We start from the raw sequence: 13,525 nt of genomic DNA, 5'->3' as shown, positions 1-13,525 counted from the left end.
TATGTAGTTCCAAGTTTATTATTTTAAACCATCCTTGGATTCCTGGATAAAACCAACTTGATCATAGTGTATGAATTTTTTAACTGATTGAATTCAGTTTGCAAGTCGGGCACAGTGGCTCACGCCTATAATCCTAGCTACTCAGGAGGCTGAGATTTGAGGATCACAGTTCAAAGCCAACCTGGGCACTAAAGTCCGTGAGACTCTTATCTCCAATTAACCAGAAAACCGGAAGTAGTGCTGTGGCTCAAGGGGTAGGGCAGTAGCCTTGAGCTGAAGAGTTCAGGGACAATGCCCAGGCCCAGGGTTCAAGTCCTACAACTGACAAAAAAAAAAAATTTGCTTTTTTTAATTTATTGAGAATTTTTGTGTTGTGTTCTTTAGGGAAACTGGTCTATACTTCTTTTTCATTGTGACTTTAACCAGTTTTGGTATCAAGCAACTATTAGTTTTATAGAATGGGTTTGATAGTATTCTCTCATTTTCTGTTTTATGGAATAGTACGAGAAACATTGGTGTTAGTTCTTTAAAGGTCTAACAGAATTCATCAGTAAATCCACTTAGTTCAGGGCTTTCTCTGTTGGGTTCATTATTACTTTAGTCATGTAGTTCATTATAGATCTGAATTTGTTTATATCCTTTTGGTTCAATTTTCAGTAATTCATGTATGTCTAAAAGTTACCTATTTCTTTTCAGTTTTCCCGTTTCTTGGGATATAAACTTTCAAAATATTACCAAATAATCCTCTGAATTTCATTGGTGTTTGTTGTGCTGTCCCCTCATGTATAATTTTATTAATTTAGGTCTTCTTCCCCTTCTTTTTGTTTAATTTGGCTAAGAGTTTAGTGATGTTGTTTGTCTTCTCAAAGAAGTATTTATTTCATTGACTTTTTTTTAGTTTCTATTTTATTAAATTTTGCCCGTGTTTATTATTTTTTTGCATCTACTGATTTGGGGTTAGACTTGTTCTTGTTTTTCTAAGAGCTTGAGACACATTTTTTAGGTTAATTAAGAACACTTATTAGACTTTTTAATGAAAGTAGTTGTATAAGCTTTGCTCAAAGGTTCTGAGCTTTCATTTCCATTTGATTCTAGGTATTTTCTAATTTCCCATTATTATTATTATTATTATTATTATTATTATTAGTAGTAGTAGTACTATTATTAGTATTATTTTATTTTTTGCCAGTCCTGGACTTGGGCTCAGGGCCTGAGCACTGTCCTTAGGCTTTCTTAAGGCTAGAGCTCTACCACTTGAGCCACAGAACCACTTCTGGCTTTTTTTTCCCTATGCATGTGGTACCAAGGAATTGGACCCGGGTCTTTTTTTTTTTTTTTTTTTTTTTTGTCAGTCCTGGGCTTGAACTCAGGGCCTGAGCACTGTTCTTAGACTTTCTCAAGGCTAGAGCTCTACCACTTGAGCCTCAGCAGCACTTCTGTCTTTTTTCTATGTATGTCGTACTGAGAAATTGAACCCTGGTCTTCATGCATGCTAGGCAAGCACTCTACCACTAGGCCAAACTCCCAGCCCCAAATTATTATTATTGTTATTTTGGTCAGTGGTGAGACTTGAACTCTGGGCTTGGTTGTTGTCCCTGAGCTCTTCAGCTCAAGGCTAGTGCCCTACCCCTTGAGCCACAGCACCACTTCTGGTTTTCCAGTGGTTAATTGGAGATAAGAATTTTACAGATTTTCGTGCCAGGCTGGCTTTGAACTGTGATCCTCAGGTCTCACCCTCCTGAGCAGCTATGATTACAGTGCCGGCTTTCTTGCTTTCTCTTTCTCCCTCTCTGTCTCTGTCTCTGTCTCTGTCTCTCTGTCTCTGTCTGTCTCTGTCTCTGTCTGTCTCTGTCTCTCTCTCTCTCTCTCTCCCTCTCTGGCAGTCCTACACTTGAGCTCAGGGCCTGAGCACTGTCCTTGGGCTTTCTCAAGGCTAGAGCTCTACCACTTGAGCCACAGCACCGCTTTTTCTATGTATGTGATACTGAAGAATCGAATCCAGGTCATCGTGCATGCTAGGCAAGCACTCTCCCACTAGGCCAAACTCTCAGCCTTACTTATTATTTGTTTATTTGTTTTGGAGACCTACTGATCCTGTAGACTGTGGTTCAATCTCCTCAGGTTAGGCAGTTTCTGTGGTTCTCGTACTGTTGATTTCTAGTTTTATTCCATAGTGGTATGAGAAAATATGGCAAATGATTTCAATTTTCTTGCATTTGTTAAGAAATGCTGTGTGTTGTAAAATACGATCTATTTTGGAGAAAGTTCTATGGACTGCTGAGAATGTGTGTTCTGTGGTGGTTGGATGAGAAAGTGTGCAGATAATTCCGAGTATGTTTGATCTATAGTGTCATCTAATTCTGAAGTTTCTTTGTTGATATATTGTTTTGGTCTGAATGACCTACCTATTGGCAAGTGGGGTATTAGAGTCATCTACAATTATTGTGTTGAATCCAGCAGTGCTTTTATGTCCAGTAGTGTTTGCTTTATGAAATTGGGTGCCCTGACATTTTGTGTGTATGTTTACAATTGTTATATCCTCCTGATGGCTTGTTCCCTTTATCAATATGAAATATACTTCTTTGTCTCTTCTGACTAATTCTGGCTTGAAGTCTGCTTTTTCAGATATGAATACATCTATTTCTGCTTGCTTCATTTGTTTGGAACATCTGCCTCCATTTATTACTATTCATTACTTTAAGCCTGTGTTTGTCTTTGCCAATGAGTTACAGTTTTCTTTCTTTTTCTTTTTTTCTTCTGTCTATTATGGGGCTTGAACTCAGGGCCTGGGCCACAGCACCACTTCCAGATTTCTGGTGGTTAATTGGATATAAACAAGTTTTCCACCAGTGCTGGCTTTAAACTGTGATCCTCAGATCTCAGCGTCCTGAGTACCTAAGATGACATGTGTGAGCCACTGGAGCTTGAGCCACCTTTCTTCTGGTTTTTAATCCTGTCTGTGTTTTGGGATTATAGAATTTTGAACATTAGCACTCAGATTTATTATTGAAAAGTATTTAGATATTCCTATCATTCTGTTGCTTAGTAGTGTTTATTTCTTTGCTAATCTTCTCTACTCATCTAAAGAGATTTATTCCTTTTGTAAGAGGAGGGTAATATTAGGGCATTAAACTCAGGACTTGGTTCTTGCTTTTTCACTCATGGCTAGTTTGCCACTTGAACCATACCTCTGCTTTGTTTTGTTTTGTTTTTGTTGTTGTTGTTTGATTGTTTTTTTACCCCGATCATGGGGCTTGGACTCTTGGCCTGGGCACTGCCTCTCAGCTCTTCAGCTCAAGGCTACTGTCAGACCCCTTGAGCTTTAGTGCCACTTTTGGTTTTCTAGAGGTTCATTAGAGATAAGAGTCTCATGGTCTTTCGTACCCTGGCTGGCTTTGAACCGTGATCCTCAGATCTCAACCTCCTGAGTAGCTAGGATTATAGGCGTGAGCCACCACACCTGGCTCGGATTTTGGTAGTTATTGGAGCTAAGAGTCTTGGATTTTTCTGTTCTGACTAGCTTTGAACTATGACCCTCAGATTGCAGCTTCCCAAATAGCTAGAATTATAGATGTGAGCCACCAGGGTCTGGCTGAGATTTATTTTTTCCTGTATTTTCATGTTTGTAGTTCTCTTCTGTGGGTAGGACATTTTATAAAGTGCTGGATTAGTTTTTATTTATCACAGTTTTTAGTTTTTATTTCTCCTTCAGTTATGAAGGCTAGCTCTGCTTGCTACAATCTAGGTTTTCATTGTGTTTTGTTTGTTTGTTTTGGTTTGTTTTTGGTGGGGGGAGGGCTTGAAGTATGTCACTCCATACATACCCTCCTCGCTTTTGCTGTTTGTTTAGAGATGATGTTCTGATGAGATTTGCCTTTATATGTGACTATGCAATTCTCTTTTGCAGCTTTCAATGTGCTTTCCTGGTTCAGCAAACAAAACTAATTTGATGTAGAGTTTCCTAAATGCTTCCTTTACCTGGATGACTGACTATATCTTTCTCAAGATTTGGGAAATTTTCTGCTGGGTTGGTTTTCTCCCCCACCCCCCGCCCCCCCTTTCTCTCTCCTTCTCTTTCTCCCTCTCTCTTTCTCTCTTTTTCTTTTCTATTTATTTTTTCCAGTCCCGAGGCTTGAACTCAGAGCCTGGGCACTGTCTCTGAGCTTCTTTTGCTTAAGGCTTTTGAGTCATTTGAGCCACTGCGCCACTTCTGTGATACTGAGGACTTGAACCCAGGGTTTCATGCATGCAAGGCTAGCACTCTACCACTAAACCACATTCCCAGCCCATCAGCTGTTGTTGCTGAATATGTTTTCTATGGTTTCAGTTCACAGCTCTTATTTTCTGCCCATGACATGTAGGTTTGGTCTGTCAATGGTCTCGTGTGTTCTGTTCATACTTATTTTTTGCCTCTTTATCTTAGTCCCAGCGTTCTAATTCATCTACCTTGTCTTCAGACCCTGGTATTCTATCTTCAACTTGAGCCAGTTTATCGGTGAGGCTTTCATCTGAGGTTTTTTTTGTTTTTTTTTTTTTTTCTTTTGACTTATTGAGCTTCTCATTGCCTTCCTTGTTTCACTCAACTGCTGTATACTCGGAATGAATTCATTCAGGTGTTTATACATGTCTTTAATTTAGTTGATTGGTCTTGCAGTCATTCTCCTGCCTTATTTGTGATTCTTCACTATCGTTAAGAGACTGTCACTGAGAAATTGTTGACTTTTGGAGGAGTCACCTTACCTTGTGTGTTTGTTTTTTTCCATGTCTGTGTTTTTTTTTCCCCCCACTGGGATTGTGCCAGATGATTAGAGAGTTAATCACCTGTAGTTTTTCAATGTTCACACAGGACTGTGTCATAGCAAGGTCCAGTGTCATAGCAAGGCCCAGCAGCCAAACATTCCCTCTTATTTCTAGTTGGACAGTAGGTAAAGAAGGCTTCCTGAGGAGGGGCCATTTGATGAGGTCCTGAGAGGGATGTGCAGGATGCAGTTGGATGCTGGGGTAGTGGTCCAGGCAGAGGCCCTGGAAGGACTGGGATGTGAATGGATGGAGAAGTCAATCAGGGGACAGGCTCTGGGGGTGACTTTGTAGGCCGTGGACCCTTCTGTGTTGCCTGTGGATGGTAGGATGTGAGCGGGTACTGAAGGCAGTATCCCGTGGAGGTGTTGTTGAGATCATTGTGACCGTAAAGGGCCACACCTAATTACTCTCTGGGCCTCTAACTGCCTGGGAGTGTGATGGTCTATAGAGCCAGTCCTTTTAGTCTTCCATTCTGGTTCCCGAGTAGCTCATGGTCTACAACATAGAGTCCAAAGTCCCATACTTCCAGGCTGACCCTTTCTATGAGCCCCGTTTCATTCTCTATCTCTCTCACACCCTACCACTCCATCTCTACCTGTTTGCATCCTGCCCACCCCACAGGCACTAGCTCACATCTCGCCTCTACCAGGAAGCCTGCTGGAACAAAGTTCCCTGACAACCCACCTCTGGGCCCTTATCAGCACCTGCTATGTGGTTAGTGATTTGTACACAGGGCTTATCTCTGCACCTGAGCTGTCCTACCTCCTCGATGCTAGGCCTGGTGGGGAAAGGTGGAGGAAGGGTAGGTGGAAAAGAATACCACCGCGAGGGGAAGGAAGAGCTGTGGAGTCTGGAGGACCTGGGTTCAATTCTCCGCTGTTATTTAATAGCTCTGTGAGCAGCACATTGAAGGGTGATGTTTCTGTTTCTTCAGATGTGAGCTGAGATAATGATAAATATAGCAAACAAGCCCTTATCACCTGCCATGCAATGGCACCGTATTATAGGGATAGTACACATGACACATGCTGAAGGCAGCTGGCCACGTATTGCCCCTCCACCCAGCAGGCATGGAGTGCCAGTGCCTGCTGCCTGGAGGAGGCGTGTCCCCCCTTACTGCCCTGTGGGAGACTGTTGAGAGTGTGCCGGGAAGGGTGGCCCAGCATGACAATGCCCGCCAGCATGCAGGGGCAGCCGGGGAGGAGAGGACAGGCTCTGGTGTTGCCTTGAAGCTGAGACAGGTAGTGCTTGGAGCCAGGTCAGGCCAGACCCACCCTGCCATGTGGCATCCCACCAACAAGGTGCCTGCTGCTCTGTGCTCATCCGGGACCTTTCCCCCTGCTGCTTTTCCACAGTGGAGTACCCGCTGCAGTTGCTGCATAGCCCTGCTGCCCCTGTGGTGAAGAGGCCTGGGGCCTTGGCCACCCACCAGCCCCTGCAGGTACTGTTTCCACAGCCAGCCTGGGGCTCCTGCCCTCACCCCCGTGGCTGACGACCCTCTTTAGTGCTTGTTTACCTTGCTCCTCTGTGTCTGTGTTTCCTATCTCTCTGTCTACCCTGGGTGTGCTTGGCTCACTGCCCCCTTGTGTCCACTATCCCTCCCGTGGGGTCTCCTTTGGTGTCCATTTTTGTTGGTGGTGGTGGTCCTGGGGTTTGGTGCTGTCCCTGAGCTTTTTCCCTCAAGGCTAGCCCTCTGCTGCTTTGAGCCACAGCACCACTTCTGGCTTTGTGCTGGTTAACTGGAGATGAGTCTCATGGGCTTTCCTGCCGGGGATGGCTTCCAGCTTCCACTCTCAGATCTCAGCCTCCTGAGTCGCTAGGATTACAGGCGTGAGTCACACACGCCCGACTCCTGTGGTGCCTCTTCTACACTGATGTCCTGGATTCCCCACAGGAGCCCTCGCAGCCCCTGAACCTCACAGCCAAGCCCAAGGCCCCTGAGCTGCCCTCCAGCTCCAGCTCTCCAGGCCTGAAAATGAACAACTGTGGGCCGCGCCCCCCTAGCCATGGAGCCCCCACTCGGGACCTGCAGTCCAGCCCCCCGAGCCTGCCTCTAGGTAAGTGTTCTTCCTTCTCACTTTCCTGTCGGCCCTCTGAGGACGTCCAAGGAGTTGGGTATGCGCTATGGGCCTGGCCAGCCCTTCTCTGGGCTTAGTTTTTAAAACGAGGGGTTCCTCCTCTGCCCCCTGCTGTTTCTCGGGGCAGTCCCCAGAGGCTCCAGTGGAGATGGGCGTGGAGGGGTGGGAAGCCCTAAGCCAGGTAACTCCCGGCCTGGCGTGGCATGAAGCTCAGCCTGGGCGACACCCTCAGCTTTCATGCCACCTTCTTCCACCCTCTCTGGCAGGCTTCCTGGGCGAAGGGGACGCAGTCACCAAGGCCATCCAGGACGCCCGGCAGCTGCTGCACAGCCACAGTGGGGCCATGGAGGGCCCCCCCAACCCGCCCTTCCGCAAGGTACACAGGGAGGCCACTGCCCTCGAGAACAGGAATGGGTCAGGGGAGATGTGAGGCTGAGGCCACCCCAGGGGCAGGCCACAGGGAAGAGAGGGTGACACCGGAGATGCTGAAGCACAGGCCACCCATGTCAACCCCAGGACCTCATCAGTCTGGACTCGTCCCCAGCCAAGGAGCGACTGGAGGAAAGCTGTGTGCACCCACTGGAAGAAGCCATGCTGAGCTGTGACATGGATGGTGAGCACTTGTTTGTGTCTGTCTCTGATCCATCATCCCTGCGTGTCTCCCTTAGCTGTCTCTGGGTCTGCTTTCGTGCGTCTTGTGATGGCTGCCCCTCCAGTCCTCTGCTAGGTGCTGTAGCTCTGGTTTCCTCCATCCTCCTATGCTGGACTCCTTACCATACTTGCTTGCCTCGGAGGTTTCCTGTGCTACCGCTGAGAGCGGGTCTTGCTTACCTGGGCTTGGCTACTCAGGCGTCTCCATCGCGCCATCTGGTGGTCATATTGGGGAATGCTATGTTGCCAGCTCCAGGATGGATGTTCAGCCGACTCTATTACCCATCCCACTCTTCCCAGGCTCCCGCCACTTCCCTGAGTCCCGGAACAGCAGCCACATCAAGAGACCCATGAATGCCTTCATGGTGTGGGCCAAGGATGAGAGGAGGAAGATCCTCCAAGCCTTTCCAGACATGCACAACTCCAGCATCAGCAAGATCCTTGGTAAGGGGTTCTGAGTATCCGGGGGTGGCGGCCTAGCGGGTCCTAATGGCAGAGAACCCCGAGTGTGCTTTGGACTTGGTGATGTTCCGATGAGGATACAGGAATTCAGGGGATGTGTTAGGCGGCTGGCTCTGGAGTTTGTGGACCACCATGGGGCTGTTCTGGTAGCAACTTTCCTGCAAACTCGAGATGTCAGTCAGACAGTGTTTTCAGTCCTCTGAACTCTCCCTAAGTGGTCATACTCCTGCTCGAACCCCTGGAGCTGGCTATGTGCAGGGGGCATCCTGGGCTTTGGACACGGGCTTACACGCATGCATGATCTCTTTATGCCCCTGTGGGGACCAGAGTCTTCCTAGGGCTTGCAGGGCCATTTACAGGGCTGGGGAGAATGAGAAGACCCCCAGCCTTGACCGCCTGCCCCTGGGGGGCTGGCCTAGGTTCCCGCTGGAAGTCCATGACAAACCAGGAGAAACAGCCCTACTACGAGGAACAGGCACGGCTGAGCCGGCAGCACCTGGAAAAGTACCCGGATTATAAGTACAAGCCCAGGCCCAAGCGCACCTGCATCGTGGAGGGCAAGCGGCTGCGCGTGGGTGAATACAAGGCCCTGATGAGGACGCGGCGCCAAGATGCCCGCCAGAGCTACGTGATCCCGTGAGCAGGCCCTCCCCAGGCGGCGGCGACGGTGTGTGTGGCTGTTGCAAGAGGCTGGGTGTCCCTGTGTGGCCGGCTTTGGGGATGCTGTGTGTGCCTGCTGACTGTGAGCTTCCCTCCCGTGCGGCATGTGTGGCTGGGCCTGCGTGACTCCCAGGGTGATAGGGAATGGCTGTAGGTGACTGTGGTGCACACTTGGTCATTCTTCTGACCTGAGCTACGTGCACGCGCACCGCGCACCCCCCCCCCCCTCCCGGGAAAAAGGTCCCCGAGACCCTGTTCTGATGAACTCACTGTTAAAAGCAATCACCCTCCTACTGGAAGATTCCTGACATTGTTTTTCTTCCTGTAAAGAGACATAGGAATAGCAGCGAGGGCCTCTATTTAAACCGTATGATTTTACAAAAAGAGAGGCTCGTACACAGCCGCGGAGAACACACCCCCGGCCCTGGATGTGCAGCTGCCAGTGTGTTTGGTCTTCCGAAAGTATACCAGCTCAGGCCCGTGAACCCTAGTTACCCAGGAGGCTGAGATCCGAAGCCTGGTCAGGAAAGTCCATGAGGTCCCAAAAGCCGGAAGTGGTGCATTGGCTGAAGCACTCAAGCCTTGAGTTCAAGCCTGCCCCCCAGTAGTGGTACCCCCAAAAAGGATGTTAAGGAAAGCACACCAGGGCCAGGATGTGACCCCGAGCCCAGACAGGGGAGGGCTGGGTGGGAGTGCGTGACCTGGGGAGGGCAGCCTGGGGCAGGGGTCGTGAGGGGTACATTTGTGACGGGTCTTTCTCTGCCTCAGCCCACAGGCTGGCCAGATCCAGGTGAGCTCCTCCGACGTCCTGTTCCCTCGGGCCGCAGGTGTGCCCCTGGCCCAGCCCCTGGGGGACCACTATATCCCCCAGAGCCTGGACCCCAACATGCCCGTCATCATCAACACCTGCAGCCTCAGGGAGGCGGTGGAGGGCACGGACGACAGACACTCGGTGGCGGATGACGAGATGTACCGGTACAGTGAGGATGAGGACTCAGAGGGCGAAGACAAGAGTGATGGGGAGCTAGTGGTGCTCACAGACTGAACCCGGCGGCCGGCATGGCCCCTCTGCTCCCCTGGGGAACACCTTGTCCCCACCTGAATGGGTGCAGCCAGCTGGCCTGGTCGATTGTTGGTACTTGGACTTGGGCATGCCCAGGAGATGGCAGAGCTGTATACCTGTAGATACACACGCCGAGAGCGTCGTCCCCGCCACCTCTTGGGCACTCCTGAGGCGCCGTGGGCCCAGGCCACACGGCTGGCTTGGTGGTGATGGCTGAGCTGGCTGAGTTCCTTGCCCCTTAGGGCTAAACACCTAGGACACTGGATGACCCTTCTCTCTGCATGTCTACCTACCTGGGGATGGCATGGCAGCTACACACCCCTCCCCCTGGGGCCACATGCTTTGTTTCCATGATCCTGGCTGAACTCGCCACCCTCTGTGGGACCAGTGCCCCCTCCCACGCGCTCCCAGATCACTCTTCCATCACCAAGATCACTTTGTACCTTGTACAAAAGGCTCTGGCTGTCCCTCGCGGTCTGTCTCTGCCAAGCCCATCGTGCCTCTGGCTGCTGCGCACGCTCTCCTGTGTGTATGCTGCGTGCCCCCCTCCCCCCCCCCCCGTGTGCAGTGCATGCGCTCCCCTGCGTCCGTGTGCACACACGCGTCTACATCCAGTCATTGCACAGATATTTATTGAGTGCCCACTATGTGCCAGCCACGTGTGCCGAGTTCCTGCAGGTGTGCGTCTGGGGGCCACTCTTGCTTCTCTGGGGGTCTCTCCTATGCTTCTCCTTGTCCCCAAATTGCTACCTCTTTGTCAGTCTGGGCATCTCAGGTTCTGTGTGTCCTGTGTGCATTTCTCATTCTGTCCTTGTTCCTCTGCGAGGCCCTCTTCTTTGTTTCTCAGTTTTGTCACCACCTCCTATGATGCCCTTTGGATTCTCTGGGTCTCCGCAGGCCCTGGCCTCCCTGCCCCTGGCCCAGCAGCCTTCCTCGCCTGCTCACCGCTTCTCTCCCTCCCTGGCTCTGCTAGCACTCTGTTCCTATGGAGCCATTTTTAGCTCTGAGCAGCCTGAGAAGGTGCCTCGGCCTACAAGGGGCTTTGTCCTGGTGCTCCAGCCCGGGTCCCAGCCTGTCCTAGGGGTGGGGGCTGGAGGACAGACGCCCTCCATGGCGGCTGTTCTCTCCCTCCTTCATGAGCCTGGGGTAGGTGGCTCCTTGGTCTTGGCTTCATCCTAGCCGGCCTGCCCCTTTCCTTCCTCTTCTCCATCCTCCATAGAAGGGAACCAAGACCGTCAGCTCCAGTTGTCTCCGTATATTAAATCAAAGCCCGTAGGCACCCAGCTCCAAAGATCTGGAACAGCCCTAGACCCTGAACTCCACCAGGACCAGATGTGGAGTTGGTGCCGGGTGCATCTCTTCTGCCTCCCCACGGGGTCCCCTCTCCTCCTTTTCTCCAGGCTGTTTCTTTTTTATGACTGTAAACATAGATAGTGCTTTATTTTGTTAATAATAATAAGATAATGATGAGTAACTTAACCAGCACATTTGTTTCTGATGGCATAATAAAGATGGACCATTTCAGGATCTGACCCTTGCAGGGGAGGAGGGCTGGGGATGGAGGGGGGAGGGGAAAGCTGGCCTGAGCCCAGGGATCCTGTGTGCTGCTCAGTCTGCGCATCACTGCCCCCTGGTGGCAGCTGGTGGGCGTCGGGGGCCTCACGGTCCACAAGCTGAAAACAGGGCTTAAACCTTCCTTCCGGGTTGGGGTCTTTGGGAGAACAAGCTCTTGAGAATCTGGTGACGACTGGATGTTCACCCCACAAGAGGACTCACAGACACCCGCATACTGATCGGAAAGCAGCCAAGTCTTTAATGTTATGCTTTGAAGGAGGATTTCAAAGGCCTAATTGTCACTGGAGAAGCGATGCCTGAAGGAGACAAAAAACCTGAAACTCACCAAAATGTCTACTAATGAAGATACACTAAACAATAACTTCTGTGGTTTAAAAGGCCCATCCGTTTATAAAACACGTACAGCAAGACTAAAGGGCAATTCTTTTTTTTTTTTTTTTTGCCAGTCCTGGGCTTGAGCTCAGGGCCTGAGCACTGTCCTTGGACTTTCTCAAGGCTAGAGCTCTACCACTTGAGCCTCAGCACCACTTCTGGCTTTTTTTCTAGGTATGTGGTACTGAGGAATCGAACCCGGGTCTTCGTGCATGCTAGGCAAGCACTTTAACCACTAGGCCAAAGTCCCGGCCCCTAAATGGCAATTCTTAAGAGAGATGGGCTGGATTAACGGGTTTTATGTTCACAAACAAAGGAGTTGTGTATCATACTGGTACCGACCCTGTTGCTAGAAAAGGCTATTGTCAGGAAACAACCTAGAGCAGACATCTTGTCGGGAGGAAAGCTAAAGGGATCCTTGAGGGCTAGGGCCTCGCAGGAATGTTAAGTTCATGGATGCTTGGTCTAGAAAGGGTGACTAAAATGTGACAGGAAGGAAAAGTGCTTTCCTCAGAGTTGCTGTGGAGGCAAGGGTGGGGGCAGCTGGTGACGTTGACCTTGGACTCAGATGAAAGCCTCCAGGGTCATTATTGATTTAACAAAAGAACAATTTTCCAGTGAAAATGTTCAGAAGCGTATCTTTCGGCAGATTCCTGAATGCTGGGAGGATTTTCTAAACTAGATGGTGATGAGAGGTGTGGTGGGTCCCCCTGCTACAAAGGTGGGAGTGGAAGACTTCCCCAAGACTCCTGGCTGCTGGACTTTCCTAGCCCACTATGGATAGCCCTGGCCCTCTGTCTTTTGCCCCGTCTCTGCCTGGCAGAGATAGAGCTACAAAGCCGGCTCCAGTGGGAAAAGGTCCCTCGCTGGCTGTGCCCGGCCTCTGGGTCGGGGTAGCCCCCCTAGCGCTGTGGAGAGCTCAGCCTAACTTCTAGCTTCACTCTCTGCCTCCAGATCCCCCTCTTCCAAACAAACCCAACCCATTTGTGAGTCCTGATTCTTGCTGCTGCGTCCTCTGTGGCCAGCGCTGCCAAAGGTCATGCAAGTACCTTTGTCCTGCCCATGTCAGTCTACCTGCTGAGCCAGCCTCCACCTTAGTCTTACACAAGCTGGGGCCCCACGTGAGGCTGGCTGGCTGGGGCCAGGTGGGTGGCAGAAACAGAACAGTGTCCTGGATGTTAACCAGGAATGTAGGAGCACAGGCTGTTCTCTGCCTCCTGCCAACTGAGGACACTGGGAAGGTGGACTTTGCCAGGCACACTCATGCAGGGTCCCAGAAGAGGCCCCTGGGCTGGGGCCCATATCTTACAGGCCTAGTACATAGCCAGGAGCCCAGGTGGCAGTGATGGGAGAATAAGTGGACATGGCCAACCCACCCATTCTCAGGAAGCCTGGAGAAAAAATAGGTTTCTCAAAGAAGTGGGACCACAGAAACTTTGTCCATGCAGATGGTGGCTTGGTGGCTTGGGACACAGGGGCACAGGACAGATCTGAGTCCCAGCCACATCCTGCTGGCCACTGCAACCCGTGTCCCTGACATGGTGCCATGGTGGTCCCAGGAGGTAGAAGCAAAGCTAGCCTCAGTGGTTAGCTCTGCTCTCTGCTGCAGAGATGGCTCCTGGCCAGCCTGAAGGGGACACTGCCGTGTAGTCCACAGGTGCCTGTGCCCGTGACCTCTAGGCCCCAGGATAGGCAGCCCTTGAGACTTGGCCTTGGTGGGCCTGGCTATACCACATCCCCGGCCCTCAAAGGTCCCAGCGGCCAGCACATGCCCCAGTGGTTGCCATGGCACCAGGGTACATTTGCAAGCAAAAACCAACCAACCAATGGACCTGACAGGTGGTGGTGGCTGTGACCACTGCTG

The 13,525-nt window shown here is 50.6% G+C and overlaps 1 protein-coding gene across 5 annotated transcripts in view; it reads left to right on the top strand.

Annotated features, from left to right (window-relative positions):
- Nucleotides 1–10,260, top strand: part of Sox13 (SRY-box transcription factor 13) — a 51,247-nt gene extending 40,987 nt beyond the window's left edge. For 2 of the 5 annotated variants that reach the window (XM_090341369.1, XM_090341368.1), the window contains exons 8-15: nucleotides 5,422–5,514; nucleotides 6,156–6,241; nucleotides 6,695–6,857; nucleotides 7,145–7,254; nucleotides 7,395–7,491; nucleotides 7,830–7,973; nucleotides 8,411–8,627; nucleotides 9,420–10,260. In XM_090341369.1, coding sequence (XP_090197495.1) covers nucleotides 5,422–5,514; nucleotides 6,156–6,241; nucleotides 6,695–6,857; nucleotides 7,145–7,254; nucleotides 7,395–7,491; nucleotides 7,830–7,973; nucleotides 8,411–8,627; nucleotides 9,420–9,696 — 1,187 coding nt within the window. In that variant the 3' untranslated portion in view covers nucleotides 9,697–10,260. The remainder of the gene's footprint in view (nucleotides 1–5,421; nucleotides 5,515–6,155; nucleotides 6,242–6,694; nucleotides 6,858–7,144; nucleotides 7,255–7,394; nucleotides 7,492–7,829; nucleotides 7,974–8,410; nucleotides 8,628–9,419) is intronic. The other 3 variants (XM_090341372.1, XM_090341370.1, XM_090341373.1) reach the window with 2 other exon arrangements.
- The last annotated feature ends 3,265 nt before the right edge of the window (nucleotides 10,261–13,525 follow it).

Source organism: Megascapheus bottae, chromosome 10, assembly GCF_031878675.1.
Source record: "Megascapheus bottae isolate mThoBot1 chromosome 10, mThoBot2.hap1, whole genome shotgun sequence".
In the NCBI taxonomy this organism is placed as follows: domain Eukaryota; kingdom Metazoa; phylum Chordata; class Mammalia; order Rodentia; family Geomyidae; genus Megascapheus; species Megascapheus bottae.
Note: the sequence above shows the minus strand (reverse complement) of the source record. Positions and strands in the feature narration are given on the sequence as shown.